The 18,624-nt window shown below is 37.9% G+C and overlaps 1 protein-coding gene across 8 annotated transcripts; it reads left to right on the top strand.

Annotated features, from left to right (window-relative positions):
• Positions 1–462: 462 nt before the first annotated feature.
• LOC18447915 (glutamate receptor 3.4) lies at positions 463–17,843 on the top strand. 8 transcript variants are annotated; one of them, XR_016049115.1, is made up of 8 exons: positions 463–585; positions 1,283–1,640; positions 3,573–4,915; positions 5,059–5,336; positions 5,448–5,526; positions 5,779–5,810; positions 6,088–6,494; positions 16,927–17,843. XR_016049115.1 is itself a non-coding variant. In XM_020675949.2 (8 exons), the coding sequence occupies exons 3-8, from the start codon at positions 1,370–1,372 to the stop codon at positions 17,416–17,418; spliced, it is 2,823 nt and encodes a 940-aa protein (XP_020531608.1). In that variant the 5' UTR covers positions 463–585; positions 782–867; positions 1,283–1,369; the 3' UTR covers positions 17,419–17,843. The 8 variants fall into 8 exon arrangements, 6 of the variants coding, with proteins under 6 accessions (XP_020531608.1, XP_088714071.1, XP_011628437.1 ...); XM_020675949.2 differs by lacking the exon at positions 5,448–5,526 and adding an exon at positions 782–867; XM_088857945.1 differs by lacking the exon at positions 5,448–5,526 and adding an exon at positions 782–867 and having other exon boundaries at positions 3,529–4,915.
• The last annotated feature ends 781 nt before the right edge of the window (positions 17,844–18,624 follow it).

Below are 18,624 nucleotides of genomic sequence, written 5' to 3'. Positions count from 1 at the left end.
CTTTATGATACATCTAAGCTATCAGATTTCACAAATGATAAATGATAGTTATAAATAATTGTGACATCTTTTTACAAAAGGTAAATAGCCTCGGTAGTATACAATCCCATAATTTTATGCTCGGTAAATATTACAAAGTATATCTACATGTATTTTGCCCCAGGACGAGGGAGTAAATGCATATATGCTCGCGAGGGACTAGAAAATCTTTTGGCTTATTGTCTCTTCACAATTATTTGTGGGTTCGGATTTTGGTGATGTGGTTTGTCTTTGCAACTAATTTTTCTTAATATTTTGTTTTTTTTTTATATAATATAGTCTTATTCTAGCTTCCCGCTACTCTGTCTATCTCAGTTCTTTCTCTCTCAAGAAATAGAAAGTGGAAGTTCCATTTTTGTGTCATGAATCCACACCAAAGAATCATTCCTTGCTTCTCTCTAAAACCAGTTACATTTTTGTCTTGCATGGGAAGTGATATAGAGCTACCGTTGAGCCCCTAGAGGTTTCCAAATCCTGAAGTGGTGACTTGTTGGAAAGCATATTGGTGAAGTTATTGGGTTCCTAGAGAGAGAAACACATTTCCAGGTATGGTTTCTGTGTTAGTTTTCTTTTCTATAACACATATCCTCTCTGGGTTCTGATTTGCTTGTAGAACTTTTGTGAGAGAATTTGGAGACAGTGAAAAGTGAAAGTTAAACCATTATTTTGCCATAGATTGTGTATCTTTTTCGGATTTATCCTTTTTTTTTTTTTTTTAATATTGGTAGTGTCTATTTCATAGGAATTGTGGTCCCGTATGAGGAACTTGGTGCTTTTTATTCATTAAGCATGGAGGCTTAAATGGTTCCTATTCGTTTTTTCTTTGAGGTGGGTGTCTGCAAATTTGAAAAAATGGATTGATATTGTTCTGGTTACATGAATTGGGTAATTATGCTGAGAGATATCAAGCTGATACGGAATTGGGTTTACTTGAAAAATAAATATGCAGAGAGATATCAAGCTGATACGGAATTGGGTTTACTTGAAAAATACTTAAGAAAGGGAATTGATCACTATTTTTCTATCTAGCATATATTTACCTAATTCATCCCATTTTTAAATATGGATCCTGCACTGCATATAGAAAACTTGGCCCAGTTTGAGGAACTTGGTGTTTTCCATTCATACATATGGAGGTTGAGATGGTTTACTTTTCATTTTTGTTTTCCACCAGGTTTTTTGTAAACTTGAACTAAATGGATTAGCATGGGCCTGGTCTCATAAATTGGGTATTTTTTTGCAGAAAAATACAGAGCTGCTATGAATTGGGTTTGCTCAAAAACTTATTGAGACAAGGGAGTGGGTTGAAGTAATTTCCTGGTTCTCTATAATGGAGTTTCTTCTGCTTCATCTGTTTCTGGTTTCCTCTGCTTGTCTTTGTGTTGTAACTTCGGGCCAGAATACGAGTGTTTCTTCCTTGCCAACCTCTGTAAATATAGGTGTCCTGTTTACTCTTAATTCATCAATTGGAAGATCATCAAGGATTGCAGTTGATGCTGCCGTAGCCGACGTGAATGCTGATAAGAGCATTCTTACTCATACAAAACTAAATATGGTTTTGGAGGACACTAATTGCAGTGGCTTCCTTGGAACTGTAGAAGGTGAGCAACTGTATCATTCGCCTAATTTTTGTCTCTGTATTATTTAGATGCTATTGATACGACCATTGAAGTTCGGTGCTACTCTGGACAAGGATGAACGCTTCTTTTTGTTTTTTCCCCCCTTGATTGAAGCATATTGTTGTTGATATTTCATTTACTTACACATGTTGCTGGCATGCAATACGTACAAAACATTTTTTATGGGAAATATTCTAGTATTTGATGTGCGGGTGTAGTTATTGAAGTAGGTTTTTGGTTGAGATTCCCTTCCAGTGAGGTTTTTGTTGAATTCCTTTCTTTACATCGGACTAGAAACTTCTATTTCTAATTATTATTTATTAATACTATTTTTAATTTTTGCTCAGTGTTTACTATAGCTATTATCAATGCTGTGGTGCTGCTTCTGTTGTTGTTATTGTTATGATCATCATCATCATTGTTTTTATCATTACTATTTTAGTGATGGGATGTTAGGGTGGGTAGAGGGCAATGGTTAGTTAGTTCAACAAATTCCTACCTCTATATCTATTTTCAGAGAGGTTTGGATTTTTCAAAACTCCGTGGTCATGCAGAATAGAAATGCTATCCCCAGTTGGACCAGGACATAACTTTTACCAAAAGAACAGTTCATTGTGGTATTTTTATTCAAATAAAAATTAAGGTGAAGCAGGGTCTGGAGCAATGAATCTCTTTATGATAAACATATCCATTTTGCAAGCTCATTACTACACATATTTCCTACAAAGGATCGGTCAATGTTGGATACAATACTTGAATTATTGATGCAGATGCTTCATAGTTTGTTCTCATCCTTTAGATGAACATCTGTTAGCAAAAAGATCGCTCTAAGATGATAATTCTACGGCTATTGAGTAGGGAGAGGGGATTGTTTGTATGACAGAAAATAAACTTTCCTGACAATTTAGTGGGCTATAAGTGACTGAATAAATGCCTCTTTGAACTGTTCTGTTTTTCCTTTTGTATTGAATTGCAAGTAGATTTGATATTGCTTGTACTTCTTCATTTATAACATTAGAAGTCATATGTTTTCATATTTATCACATATTTCCGCCAATAAACAACTTGCCCAATTATGTTTAATTTATTCAAACCCTGCTGTGTTGTGCAGTGTATCGTACCAGTTGTTTTGTTCTTTTTTGCGTTTTTTCTTTATTTCCGTTAAAAATCTAAATGGCGAGAAAAATGGCACGTACCCGTAGATTAAATGCAAATTTCTATTCAGACTCTGTAGATTTGTAATTATGTGTCCTCAAGAGTCTTTCAAAGCACATGCAAGTAGATTTCATCTGATATTTTTTCTGTTTAAAATTAGTAGACTAGTGAAACGGTATTTATTTGACCATCTTCATGAAATTTATCCCATTGCACTGAGCTTCTCCTGTCCCAAGTTTATATACTCATTATTTTCTAAAATTTATTCCAGCATCTTCGTTGTTGATTAGAACATTATTTTGGATCAGTATTTTTGTGGTGTTATACATAATTACTGTTAATATTTGAATATAAATTGCACATTCTTCAGAAAAGAAGCATTTGCAACTTCAGAAAGGTACTTTTTGATCACCAGGTTTCCTTATCTTTCCTATGGGTTGTGATTAGATATCAATCTTTCTGTTTGTAATAAATTCCTGATTTTAGTGGCTTCCTTGTGCTCAGTTGAAATTCAATTCCTTCATGTTGTTACAGAAACCATTAGGTTACATTTGTTGTTGTAGACTTACTGATTAGGCAAAACACAAATGAAAACATAACTCGTTGTATATGGATTAATAAACTCAAAGCATCAATTGAACAGGTTCTTGCATTTCTGTTATAGCTTAAAAGTTAAGCTTTCTATACAATTTCCTCTAACTAAAAATTTGTTTAGTTATGCATTGCTGCTTGGGTGAAAAGCTCTTCTCATTTGTACAGCGCTTCAGCTCATGGGGAAAGATGTGGTGGCCATGATAGGCCCACAATCCTCTGTAATTGCTCATGTGATTTCTCATGTCGTGAATGAACTCCACATCCCCCTTGTCTCATTTGCTGCCACAGATCCCACACTCTCCTCCCTGCAGTACCCTTACTTCCTTCGAACAACCCAAAGTGACCTCTACCAAATGAATGCAATAGCTGATGTGATTGAGCATTATGGATGGAAACAGATCATAGCTATTTTTGTTGACAATGACTATGGAAGAAATGGAGTAGCTGCTCTAGGAGATGCACTTGCAAAGAAGCGCTCGACGATTTCTTTCAAAGCCGCATTACGCCCTGGAGCTGGGTCAGATGAAATTAAGGATTTGTTGGCTAATGTGAACCGGATGGAATCAAGAGTCTATGTCTTGCATGTGAACCCTGATTCAGGGCTCAATATTTTCTCTAATGCTTACTACCTTCATATGATGGAAAATGGCTATGTTTGGATCACCACAGATTGGCTTACAACGAATTTGGATTCATCATCACTGTCTAATCCTGATACCCACAGTCTTATTCAAGGAGTTGTGTCCCTCCGTCAATATACACCGGGCTCAAGCGCGAAAAGGCGTTTCATGTCTCGATGGAGTGACTTGCTTAGAAATGAGAAGGCTGATACAGGCTTAACGAGTTATGCTCTCTATGCATATGATACTGTTTGGTTAGTTGCTCGTGCCATTGATGAATATCTCCATTCAGGAGGGAGCGTGTCGTTTGCCAATGATCCAAGAATAAAAAATGTGAATGGGAGCACTCTGAATGTATCATCTCTTAAAATATTTAATGGGGGTCCAAAGCTGCGTGATATTTTGTTGAAGATGAATTTTAGTGGCTTAACCGGTCCGTTCCAGTTTAATGCGGAGAGATCCCTGATTCATCCAGCTTTTGAGATCATTAATATTGGTGGAACAGGGTCTCGGAGAGTTGGGTTCTGGTCTAATTACTCTGGTTTATCTGTTGTTACCCCTGAAATCTTATATCAGAAGCCCCTAAATATTTCGACCAGTGGCCAACAGCTGTATAGTGTTGTATGGCCTGGACAAACCACAGACACCCCAAGGGGTTGGGTGTTCCCAAACAATGGAAAGCCATTGAGAATTGGGATTCCTAATAGAATGAGCTATACAGACTTCGTGTCAGTGAAAGGTTCTGGGAAGCCCGAGGGATTTTGTATTGATGTCTTCGATGCAGCTGTGAACTTGTTGCCTTATGCTGTGCCTCATACCTTCATTCCCTTCGGGAATGGCATTAAAAACCCGAGTTATGATGAGCTCGTGAGAAAAGTCGCTTTGGATGTAAGTTATACAATAGATTTCTCTAGAAATATGGGTTTCTTACACATTTCCCAATTTTTGGCTTACCCATAAATTCACAGTTTTTTGGTGAGCCTTGCACGTTATGACAGTGCTATTAAATATATATACATATGTATGGTCAGGACTTTGATGCAGCTGTTGGGGACATAAGCATCGTTACAAACCGGACGAGGATTGTTGATTTCACTCAGCCTTTTGTCGAATCTGGTCTTTTGATAGTGGCCCCTGTCAGGAAGAGAAGTTCTAGTGCTTGGGCTTTTCTGAAGCCATTTACACTGGAGATGTGGTTTGTAACCGGTACATTCTTTCTTATTGTGGGGGCAGTTATATGGATTCTCGAGCATAGAATTAATACAGAGTTTCGTGGACCTCCCAGCAAACAGCTTGTAACTATTTTCTGGTATGTCATCGTTTAGTCCTTAGCAATCAAGAAAATTATCTATCTACAACCGTAGTTTATGTGGTTTGATAAATGGTCATGATATTGCTCTGTTTTTCTTGAGATTTGTAGAATTTTATACATTTGATCTTGTGGGAATTTACTAGTTCTTTCAGCGAGTTTATACAGTGGCGCATGCGGTTTGCACATGGTAAACATCAATCATTTGTTGTTGAGATGACCGTTCCTTTGACATGGCAGAGATTGAGTGGAGGGGAAAGGTCACATCAACTGTCTGTTGTCTATTTGTTGTCGAAATACAACGGACAGTTCATGTGATGGCATTTTACTGTTTGTAAACTTATTACTGTATATTTTTGCTCCTTTCATTAGTTTGATTCCTTCTACCTTTCAATCACTAAATTATGTCTCATGTTTCATCTTTTTATTGCTCATATTTCAGGTTTAGCTTCTCAACTATGTTTTTTGCACACAGTGAGTTCTACTCCTCATTTTATGCAATTAGTACCTCTCTCTCTCTCTCTCTCTCTCTCTCTCTCTCTCTCTCTCTCTCTCTCTCTCTCTCTCTCTCTCTCATTTTATGCATTTAGCACCTCTCTCTCTTTCTCTCTCTCTCAATATGTCATACATTATGCTATCATTTTATTATGATAAAAAAAATTCTAAACCATCACATGGATTTTCTTTAACAAGGTATTAATCCTTGCCTCACATTAGTTGGATTGCCCCAAATTTTTTGTGTTCCCTCTAGGAGAAAACACATCAAGCACCCTTGGGAGAATGGTGTTAATTATATGGCTATTTGTTGTCCTGATCATCAATTCAAGCTACACTGCAAGCTTAACATCAATTCTAACAGTTCAGCAGCTCAGTTCTCGTATTGAAGGAATCGATAGCTTGATCTCAAGTAATGACCCTATCGGGTATCAAACAGGGTCCTTTGCTAGGGACTACTTGACTGAAGAACTCAACATTGCAGCATGGAGACTAAAACCTTTGAACACTCCTGAAGAGTTTGCAGACGCCCTTGAGCGTGGACCTAGGAATGGAGGGGTGGTAGCTATAATTGATGAGAGTCCCTATATTGAGCTTTTATTGTCAAGCAATTGCAAGTTTCAAGTTGTTGGACAGGAGTTTACCAAGAGCGGATGGGGATTTGTAAGTAAATTATTGTTGTTATGCCAAATACTAACTGGAGGATTTTGAATGAGAAAACCAACTATGTTTTAGATATTATAATGTATCTTTCGCTGCTTACAGATATAAAATTGCATTCTTTTTTATATTTGGTGGCAATTGTCATGTCTTGCTCTTTTGAACTTGATGCCTTGCAATTACATTTCACAGATTGCCTGATGCTTTCTTTTTATATATATTTTTTTTGATATTTTATCATGTTTGAAATTGCTTGGGTCTAGCTTTCAGTGTTTCATGGATGCATACCTAAACAGAAGGTTGATTCTTAGTTGCAACCTTTTCTGTAAAAGTTAGATATTACTTCATCTCACAGTATCACATTATGGTCTAAAGTCATTATCTTTCATAATCTTGTTGCTTAAAATCTTTTCGAAGTTTCATATTTGATTTGCACTTCACTGGAGGGCATGTTCTGGATCAGGTATGCTCTCTGGTATTACTGATGGCTGCACACCATTTTAATCCTGGGGGTCCATCTGAGCATAAAATGAAGTGACCATCCAATTGGTGCTCACTTTTACAAAGTCAAAGTTAGAAAAAGTCTGAGTCTGTACCACAATGACATGATGAAGAGCCTGATGCCTTGCACCCGTGGCATGGAGAGACAAAAACTTGAATAGTTGGGATAGGCTCACATTGCTATCTGGTTTTAGAGGAGACCTATCACATTGACCTGGCATGGAGTCATAAACCAAAATTTCATAATAGCTTTGAGGGTCGTAATGGAAAGTGTCTAATTCTATTAGTATACAGACATTCAAGCATACCAATAATCATGATGCTAATTCACAAGTTATATGAGTGACCAAGGTGGATGGCAAAGTTAGTGGTCAAGCAATAAGGGTACACCTGGCAGAGAAACTTGGAGAGGAAATCCATAGGGAGCTCTGCTAGGTATCTAATCTGTAGTGTCCTTATGTTGTGAATTGTCCTTATGTTGTGATTGTGATGACTATGGTCAAGATGAAGATCCAATAATTGTTAAGGCTTTGAAAATTCTTATAAAAAGTCAAATGTTAAAGATTTGTTGGAAATATAGGTCGATATTTCTTGATTCAGAAATCTAAATTGGATAAGTTGTCGATTATGAGGTGACTAAGGTGGTGCGGGGCTGGATTAGGTGGGTAGGTGGTCCTAGCTAAGAGATAGTTTATGACATCTTTGTCTGGGATAGTAGATTAATAGGAAGGTGGATATTACAATGTGAGGGATGGTGACTATAGAGCTTTACATCATTGAAGGGGGCCTGCATGTGTGTCATATTAGCTGTGCATGGCATTCACAATCGAAATCCGTAGAATGTCTGGAGATAGGCTCAAAATGACTAGGCTATGCAAATGATCATGTATTTTTATTATTAAGTAGTTAATGGTGGGTTTAACATCATCATCTTTGTAAAGACAAATCTTGTTTGTGTTCTTAAGAAAAGCAATGAGTCCATTTCTCAAGTTGTAGTGATTAGAGAGGAATTTATTGCGATTAGGTTCTCTTTGAATAGAAGAACAGAAGCATAAATGCTCTGAAGGGGAGTTCCAGCTTACTTGGACTAATTGCTAGGTTGAGAGAGTGATGAGCGTGCTAAAATGCTACCTAGTTTTTGTGACTGAGGAGGCTACTCTTTGGGTGTTAATCAGGTTGCATTACTTCAACCTACCTCAGAACACACTCATTTCCTTATCAATATATTGGCTGAGAGATATCACCCTTCATCCTTCCTACTGGACAATGTCTATGTCTATACGATTCAATTATTTGTAAAGCAATTCCAGATTCATGTGTCAAAAAAAGTGTAAGATTGGCTGGCTTCAGGATGGGTAATAAGTTATAAGAGAATAAGTTTAGGATAAAGGATTGAGACCAATCCACGTTTGGCAACCCAGATGACAGAAGAGACATAGTTCTTTCTGTAATCTCTCCAAATAGGAGGAAAGAGCGAAAATAAGATTTCAAAAAGCTAGGAATACCTATTCAGAAAATAACTATGTAGATGACGCTAGGAAATATGAAATTAGTTAGTGCCAAAAATATAAAGTCAAGTGGCTCAAGCCGGATTACATAATCACAAATTATTCCTTGGTTGGAGTGTAAAGATTTGTTGAGAAAGTTGGTATATGGTTTTCTTTCTAGAAGAGATAAAACTCGAGCTGCTGATGATTAGTCATTTTCCTTCATCCAACACTTGTAGGAGATCATGAAGGAGTATTGCTGGAGTTTTTTAAAGGTTTTTCTTTTTCTTTTGTTGTCTTTTGTTTTGGGTATTGGGGATGGGGCGGAGATGGGGCTTAGCCTCGTGCAAAATGCTTCATTGCATGCTCAGAGTCGAAGGAAAAAAAATACACATGGATTTTAGACCTAGTGGGAGGCTTGTTTGTGATAGTAAGTAAATTAATAAAGTCCTTTCCCCAAGACTTCAATCCATATCATGTTCTCTCTTCTTGAAGTGGCTTTGAGTGCCTGAGGGACTTAATTCATGATTTATGTTTGAGGTGGATGAGAGGAGCCTATACTCAATCTTTGTGAATATCTCCTTGAAGGGTTTCTTTTGGAGATGCAATTAAGGAGACACCATCTTCCCCTTTCCATTTTCCATTGTTTCTGAGGCCAATTCCATCCCTTACTGGGAAGGGACTGTCCTAGGACACGCATGAAAGGTATTTGGACTAGTCATGGTGTGGTTGAAATCACCTGCCTGCTGTTTAGTCAAGCCGAATACTTAACAGCATTCTTAACTTCGAAGATGCTTTGAGGCTACGTCTAATGTGGATCCATTTTGGTAGCAGTGTCCTTTTGTTAGCTTGGTAGCCGTAAGTCTAGAAGTGATGAGTTTGGTGATAGGGTGCAAGATTGAAAAGCTTGAACCTAGGGTCAACCTTTCAGATCTAGTAGCTATGAACAACTCATGGAGGTTAGCACCATAAAAAAGGCATCCTGGGTGGGCTATAAAATGCATTTATTGACTATGAACAATTTATGGAGGTCCATATTTTTAGTATATGTTCTTTCATATCCTGTGAAAGATAGTTATCGGCCTGGGCCTGGCCGCCCTTGGCCCTAGGGCCCCGCCCTGAGCTGGCCATAAAGGCCCTCACCGAAGCCGGGCCCTAGCCATATCTGGTCTGGACCTAATAATTATGTAAAAAGACCAAAAGAAAAAACAAATACAAAGAGGTGGGGCCGGGCCTGGCCTGCCCCTACTCTTAAGCCATGGTTGCTCGACCCTGGCCCGGCTCTCGGGTCACATTTCATGGCCCAAGCCCTAGTTTTTAGGGCCTGGCTGACTGGCCCTCGGGTCACATTTCGTGGCCTAGGCCCTATTTTTAATACATCACTAACAGTTGAAATAAAAATATTGTTAATTTTTTTTATATGTTCTCAGAGTTGGTAATATCATATTGGGGACAAGTACATGGATAATTCTTCTTGGTCCATCTTGCTGATTCTTAGACACCTTTCTAACGCAAAGAATTAAGCTACTGATTGTTGGCAACCGAGGCTATCTCGATTACCCCTTGTTGGGAAATTGGGACAACACAAATCCCTACTTGATGTGATGAACTCCCCACAACAATGAATCCAACAACCCAAATAAAATAACTCAAGAACAATAATGTGTGTGCAATATATTTGAAAAAATTATAGAATAAAAAAAAAGTAATATGAGAAATCATCATAACCACAATACAAGCAAAAAGTTGAAGACACACGGATTAACGTGGTTCACCCAAATGGCCTACGTCCATGGGTAAGTGGGAAATGATGCATTCACTATCGTAGGAAAAAATTTACAAGCTTAGGGTTTTGTAGAGACTACCTCATACATGGAAAGAAAGCTCCATAGAAATTTCCTACCATAATCCCGCCATCAATCGAATCATTGCTTTGTCTCCATCGACTGACACCGTCGCTGCAAGGAAACCACGATTACATATGGGAAATCATCATAACCACAACACATGCAAAAAGTTGAAGACACGGATTAACGTGGTTCACCCAAAATGACCTATGTCCATGGGCAAGAGGGCAATGATGCATTCACTATTGAAGGAAAAAATTTACAAGCTTAGGGTTTTGTAGAGATTACCTCATACATGGAAAGAAAGCTCAATGAAAATTTCCTACCATAATCCTACCATCAATTGAATCTTTCTTTGTCTCCATCGACTAACACCATCGCCACAAGGAAACCTCGATCAAATTTGGCCTAGTACAAGAGTCATAATGGTGCTAGGGTTTACACAAGAAGCCCCCAATCTCTACCTCCTAAAGCTTCTCGACACCTTTCTTTTCTCTTCTTTCTTTATGTTTTCTCTCTTTAAAAATGTCTTTTATAGATCTCCATAAAGCGCCCATTTTCTAGGACAAAAATGCGCTTTAACAGAGAAAAATACTATAGGGGTGATATTTGCATCATGTCCCAACAATCTCCACCTTGATGCAAAATCATACCTTTGCCTTGCCAAATCATATCCGGTTATTCCCTCTTTGAAAAACCTAGAGAACTTAGCCAAGCTCTCTAGCCCAATAACCGCCATGAGCATGCCTTGCTCATCTTCCTTCATTCTTGTTCTTCTTATGCAAACTCCACCTTCTTCAATACTTTCATCCTTGAGTTCTTGAGGCCTTCTTGCCTTCCCACATGCTCCAGGTGAATCGACACACCTACAAGCACCACCGGTGCTTGATCTCATTTCACTGAGATCCCTTGCATATGTCTCTCCCATGAGGCCTTCTTTATGTTCATATCCTTGGCAATGCATGCCCATACTTGTCAAACTTTGAAGTACCCATTTCACTTCATTCCACCATTTTCTTCCAAGGCTAAACACAAGCCATTCAATAAGACTACAAACAAGTGAAGTAACAAATTTTATAGAAATCATGACAATAATCGAAATCAACATTAGAGTAGTATGCAACATTTTAATCATATCGGCCCTTCCTTCACCAAACTTTGAACATTGGCCCAAAGGAAATCCATGTGGTGTTTCTGGTTTCACTTCCTCTTGTGAAAGTCCCATAGCTTTGATTTCTCCACCTTGCTGAATATCTTTATCAAGACCTTGCTTTATCCCATCAAGATCTTCAATTGCCAAACCATGTGCTTACTTTTGAGCTTCATCTTTCTCTACAACCAAATTTACCTTTTCACTTACAACTGTGCTCCCAAACAATTTATACAACTTTCCTTCTCGGACTCCGTTCATCATAACTAGAGCCCCCTTTGAAACTTTGAGCACTCCACCTAGCCTTGTGAATTTATAGCCTTCCATATCTAGAGCAGATAGTGAAATCAAACTCTTCTTCAAATCCAGCACATGTCTCACTTTTTCTAGTGTCCGAACCATCGTATCATACATCTTTATACGAATCATTTCTATTCTGATCGTCTTACTCATTGAGTTGTTTCCCATTGATGCTAAACCGCCGTCACTTGGCTCATATGCATCAAACCACAATCTATGTGGGCACATATGATATGTAGCTTCACCATCAAGAACCCAACTTTGATAGTACATGAGTTTGCATGCCACCATCAACACCTCATCTTCAATGTAACCGGATGTTGATTCTTCAACTTGGTGAGCCTCATTTTTTGCCTCACCTTTCTCTTCCATTCTCAATTCCAAACACTATGAGGAATTTTGCCTTTTTCTTTGCCAACAATTTTTCTTTATGTGGACAAGCTTGCCACAAAACCAACAACCTTTGTTATAAGACCCCCTCGAATTTGATTGGCTACTTGAGGAAACTCTTGATGAACTAACCCGTTCATCCAACCAGCCTCTTGCCATAAGGACATCCATCCTCGAAGTCATCGAATCATCCATCGGTGCCTTCTTTCGAATTTCATTGGCAAGAGGTGCACTACAAACCGAGCCCAAATCAAGAGAATCTTCTTCACTACAACTCAACGTACTAACAAGGTTATCTTAGGATTCCGACAATATACAAACTAAGGTGACCGCCTTATCTTCATCCTCCATTCTCACACCAATACTTTCAAGTTGACAAATGATATTGAATTCATTCAAGTGTTTCGACACCTTTGCAACCTCTTTTGTTCTCAAGGGATACAATTGTTTTTTAAGAAAATTCGGTTTATGAGAGATTTTGTTTGATACAAACTTTTCAATTTTTCCCACAAATTTTTTACTGTCTTTTCGCCAACAATATTAAACAATACTTTATTTGCTAAACATAAGCGAATAGTGGGTTTTGCCTTCATAACAAGTTCGTCCCAATCATCATTAGTCATTTTCACCGATTTTTTATCTTTTCCAATGGTGCCTTGTGTTGCCCTTGATGTACTATCATACATCTTGCATTTTTAATTTCCAAATTATCTTTCCCATTAAACTTCTCCACCTCAAACTTGTGAGATGCCATTTTCCCAAATTATCCACACTTCCCTTGAGCTCTAATACCACTTGTTGGAGATTCGAATACTCAAAACCCCAATTTAGCCAATCATCGAATATCACACACTCAAAACCGAATATGTAAAATCGATAATCTAACAATAAGCTCAAGGATTGTTTGCAACACTTTAAGAAAAATAAATAAGAGATGGAAACATATTAATAAGAGAAAATTAGAGAGAGACAAACCATAACACAAATTTAATGTGGTTCACCCTGTAGGGCTACGTCCATGGGTAAGCTTGGGAGTACTTCCATTATCAAAGAGAACTTTACAAAGAGGATACAATGTTATCTCAATGGAGAAAATCGATGAAAACTGTCACCAAAATACCTTGTTGCAATCACCTAAAACCTACGATATACCCCGTATTTCACTTCGGATGATCCAAGGACTTGAGCAGGACAAGCTCATATAATTTCTCCATAAAAGTGGACAATAAATCCTTTTTCACCTCTTTCCCTTTCTCAAATAACCAAAACAAGCCCAAACCCCTTTCAACAGAGAGAGAAACCATTGTTGGGTTTGGTGATAGCCAAAACACCATACCCATATTTTCTTCTAAAGATTAAGGGTATTATGTAAAAAGAAAAAGGTACTTTTTGGGAAATAAGAAAGTGACATCTATAAAAGAGAATCAATGAAGACATAATACCCATCCTTTTGAGGGTCATCCCTTTGGGGGGTTATGGGAAGGGATCTCCAAGATGGAGATGGGTACCCAAGAGAGAGAGACATGGCCTCCAAGAGAGGCTGTATTCCTATGGGATTTTGGGTTAGTTAAGTTTCCACTTCTAGATAAAGAAAGTCTCTTGGTTGCTCTCAAGGTGCTCTTTCCTATAGCGGTGATAAAGATATTGATCGAAGGTGTTGCTTGATCAAGAGAGTGGGTTTAGAAGGGAAGATCGGTACGAGTTATTTTACCGATGTTTAGAGAGAGGTATTATCTCTTATAACCCAAAATTGTAATCTTCATTGTGATAGTGGATTCCTACTTGCCAAGGCCATGGATATAGCTCTGCAGGGTGGACCACGTAAATCGTATATTGTGGTGGTGTGCTTTTTAATGTTTGCTTTTTTTCTTGCACTCAATTTATAGTTGTATTCATCTACTTTGTATTTAGCAATCACGTATACGATCTTGGGTGGGATCCTGGTTTTTGAGATTTCCGGTTCCTCAAGCTAGGGGTTCTTGAGAACCCTACACTGATGGTGAGCTTCTTTCCATTTCTGCCACATTTAATTGCCTTTTTAAGTACCATTTGTATTAGATCATGGCCTTCTTAGGAATAACTCATGCAGTTAATGGGGTGAGTCAGTTGTTCATGTATTACACACCTCTTATTTGATGGTTCAACATATCATGCAATACATTTGTTCAAACTCATGTGCGATCTTTGTATCAACATCTTCGGATCTCTAGGTGGTTGCCTATCGAGACTAGCTAACAGGCTTGTTATTCCAGGATCTCCATTAGTTTCTTGATGTTGGAAGAAGCACTAGCAAGAAGAAAGAGTATCTAAGTCAAATATATAGGCTAGAAATTGAATTATATTATCTCCTCTAATGAGATCACAAGGCTGTAAATTCTATTGGCAAATTTAGAAGTTTAGGTCACACAATCTATCCCTCCCAGCATGTATGTAGTGGCAGGAGAAAGGAGAAACACATTAAGGTAGATGTTAACCAGCTATATAAGTTAGCATGCATCACCTTGGTGAAGTAAGTCACATATTCACCTACCAGCTTATCAACTCAAGAGAAACATATTTGCTTGATGAACAAATTGTCACATGGGCTAGTGGTTTAGGATAGTTTGTACTATGTCTTCTTATGCACATGTACTAGGGTAAATTTTTTATCTGAGATAGTATTCATTAGCAACCATGACTTTAAACTTGGCTCAGGTTCTGGACTAGGCCCTTGCCACGAACTTGGTAACTCGGGCGAGTCTGAATGGATTCGCTCAATTTCAACCCGTGTCCATGAAGGAGTTGGTAAAAAAATAGAAAAACTAAAAATATTGAATAAAGTAATTCAATGAAAAAATTATCTGAACCAAGCAAAATTAATATGAATAATTCAAGAAAATATGCAAAACATTGGCTACACAATGTGCCTATAATAGAAGCTCTGAAATACAACCTGTTGAGAGTACGCAATGCCTGTCAAATAGTATCAAATGAGGAATCAATATAAGTAATACACGTTTTTTTGATAAAATAGAACAGAACATGGAACAGCTTGTAAGAATAACACAAATAATAGTATAATGATTCAAAATATCAAATATTGAACTATTTTTATGGATGTGAAAAAATGATAATAATTTACTCGAAATCTGGATCTTTGTGCTTTGTGCGAATCAGGGCTTCAATCGAGGCCAAGCCTTATGCAGCACAAATCAAAACCTCCGAACAACTTTTGGGATCCGACTTGGATCTATGAGATCCAAGGGTTTCAAAATTTTGGGTTCACAGAAAATCTGAAAAATAGAACTAGCAGTTCCTCTCTTTTTTATCGGGAAACTTGCCTTTGAATGCATCAATTACACAAAAATGATCTAGGCTTTGATTTTCATCAAAGATCAGCAATTGGAATCATAGATATCAGAGTGTTTTTCGGTTAAAAAAATTCCCCATGTTTTGATCTTCAAAATGTGAGCAATATGATTTTTTTGTTGGATGTGATGCATGTATTTGGTAGATCTTGTGATTTTGCACTTAAATCTGAAGTTTGGGCTCAAATGGACGCAATTTGGAGTTCCAATGGACAAATTTTTGCATAAATGGGCAGTGGATTGCTGTGCCACCTTATATTTTAAAATACAGTGTACAGTATTCAGTCTCGTACTATACGTACTTTCCCGGTACTGTGCAGGTTCCCCTGTACCCAAGTTGGTAGATGGGAACTTGCCTCGGCTGCTAGTGAAGGCTGAGTAACCTGGCCGTCAGAGTGGACCCCACCGACTTTTTAAAAACTGTTACCAACCTTAAGCCATTTCATCATATCACGTAAAGTTCCTTGTACACAAGGGTTTCAACCACTTATTTTATTAATAAAACGTACTTGTTATCTCAAATTCAATAGAAACGATACTCGACTCTTGGGTAGAAACCGATAACTGTTTGTGAAATAAACCTAAAGCCAATGTAATTTAAATGGTTGCAAACTTTCTGTTAGACCGCATGATGGACATCTTAATATTATAGATACATGTATGGATATTGATAACCAATTAATTTAGGGTTATATTAACAAATAGTTTATATGAAATGCTTCTACTCCATCGTTCCATCATCTTTGAGCTTATGCAAGAGAAATTTTCATGTCATTTCGTGACATCTATTTGTGTGGCAAATCAACTATGGGCAAAAGTGCTATACAACTTTATTTTGTAATGTCTTTTAAGTGCATCTCATGCTCACTTGATTATTTATTAGTATGGCTCATTATTGATCCTATAGAGAAGTAGATGGTTCAATCCAACAATCAATTAAATCCAGCTTTTAAAGAAAAACTGCATGGTTTGATTTATTCTTTTTGTGTTTTACCAACATATGTACATGTGTACATAACATCTATGTAGACAACTAAGATGTATTTTTGTGTACCACCTCTGCAAACATGTGCTGAGCAGTAAAAAACTGAAGCCTAGCATACTTTGGCAATAGCAGTAAATACGTACGATATGTGTATGTATGCGTTTGTCGATGTATATGTAAATATAATCAAGAGGTGTAATTCATTATATCCAAAGCTAAGCCCTCTCAGGTACAAGCATACTAGAGTAAATATGTCCTCTGAATCCTTGCCTCTCCATGGCTATGTATTCTAAGTAGTCCCACATGTAATACTCTATACACACACTTGTACATCAACAAAAGTAACGACTTACACAGAAAAAAATCGAAGTACTTCTATTTTAGTAAATATACTTATCAAAAAAATACTGTTGTTCAAATCTTGGCAGGCTTTCCAAAGGGACTCACCCCTAGCTATTGACATGTCGACCGCCCTCCTCACTCTATCAGAGAACGGCGAGCTCCAAAGGCTCCATGACAAGTGGCTCACAAGACGTGGGTGCAACACTCAAACCACTCAAGTGGAGCCCAGCAAGCTTGGGCTCGAGAGCTTTTGGGGCCTCTTCCTTATATGTGGGGTCGCATGTGGCTTAGCCCTCTTCTTGTTCTTGGTGAGGCTGGCATGCCAATACAGGAAATATGGCCCCGAGATCGTGAGGCCTGTGTCCTCAGCCCCAGGTAGCGAGCCCCAAAGGCCCATACATGGTTGCATGGGTGGCATGATGAAAATCTTTGATTGGAAAGAAGAAGAATTCAAATCATTTAAGGAGCAGGTCAAGAGAACTAAGAGTGAGAGGCATTCGAGGGAAACAAGTTTTCAGAGTCAGAATTCATTTGATCAGCAGCCTGAAACACCTGTTCAGAGTATGGTCATGTTGTGATGAGTGTTCCCTAGAGCCTTAATTGAGTCTTTCACTTTTTTTTGATGGAATGGGGATTCTATGATGGCACCCACACAAAAGGCTTCTTTCTAAATGAAGGCTGAAGTTATTATGTGGATGGAAACTATAGCTTGATTTGGGTTATTGAAGAAAATAGTGTCTCTATAGAGCTTCGGGGAAGTTCCTGTTGCTTAAGCATGCCGGGGTGTGTACGTGTGCATGGTGATGTTCCATGGTGCACCTATTACATGCCATTTTGTGGCTGTATCATTTATAGAACCAAGGTGCCTAGGAATTAAATTGCAAAAGGGAGGGTAAGAGGAACTTCCAGTCATTGTAAATTATCGGTCAGATTGTAGATGAGAAATAGTTGTTTGTACCTTTACCCTCTGTTCCTTAATTTTATTCTACGACCATGTTATCAATTTTAGTGGCTATATTTGATTAGTGGATTTTTTGTCTGGTGAGAATTCGAGGGTTCTCCATTTCTATTATCCAATTTTATTTTCAGTCTTTTGTTCTTGTTTTCTTCAACAAATTTTCGTCTTTCAGAGCTTTGATTTAAAAGGTAAGAGTTGAAACAATAATTTAACTTACACATCGACCACTTCTTCGTGCATGGCAGAAAATTTAATTCTGATATTTTAAATCAAACATGGCCAGTAAGGCTAGGTGACAATGCAAAAATTATACTTATATTCATTCAAGATCAATAAGTGAAGCTGAACCACAAGGGTTGTTAGTATTGGATAATACGATCACAAAACTCTGGTTCATAGGCAATCAAATGCAAGTAAATATAATTATATGTCAAAACATCATAAACCCAACATATTTTATAGGGAAAATTGCATAAAAGCCCCCAAAATGGGCTTTCTAATCAATGTACCCCAACCTAACGCAACTTCCCTCCAAAAAACCATGTTCTCTAGCAAAAACCTCTCAATACAAAAAAATTTATTTATTTTTATGAAAATACCATTCCCTTACATAACAAATCATATTTGTTGGACGGGGCGGTCTAGCGTAGCAAATCATTTTCGTTGGATGGGGCAGTTCAGTGTTTGGAAGAGGTTGTCCGGCGATTATTTTGCTGGAATGGGCGGTCCGGCGTTTCATTGTAGCGATCCGGGAATTATGCTATTGGAGAAATGGGTACTCCGGCATTTTGGAAAAGTGGTCTGGCATTTTATTGGGATCCGAAAA

This window comes from Amborella trichopoda, chromosome 2 (assembly GCF_054954075.1).
Source record: "Amborella trichopoda isolate Santa Cruz 75 chromosome 2, AtrichopodaSantaCruz75HAP2 v2.0, whole genome shotgun sequence".
Taxonomy (NCBI): Eukaryota; Viridiplantae; Streptophyta; class Magnoliopsida; order Amborellales; family Amborellaceae; genus Amborella; species Amborella trichopoda.
This window is presented reverse-complemented; position numbering and strand designations above follow the sequence as displayed.

Excerpts from the sequence above, each read along its gene's own strand:
- LOC18447915 (XM_011630135.3), top strand. The coding sequence starts at position 1,370 with ATGGAGTTTCTTCTGCTTCATCTGTTTCTGGTTTCCTCTGCTTGTCTT. Across the intron at positions 4,916-5,058 it reads TGAGAAAAGTCGCTTTGGAT|GACTTTGATGCAGCTGTTGG; the intron begins GTAAGTTATACA and ends ATGTATGGTCAG. Across the intron at positions 6,495-16,926 it reads CCAAGAGCGGATGGGGATTT|GCTTTCCAAAGGGACTCACC; the intron begins GTAAGTAAATTA and ends AAATCTTGGCAG.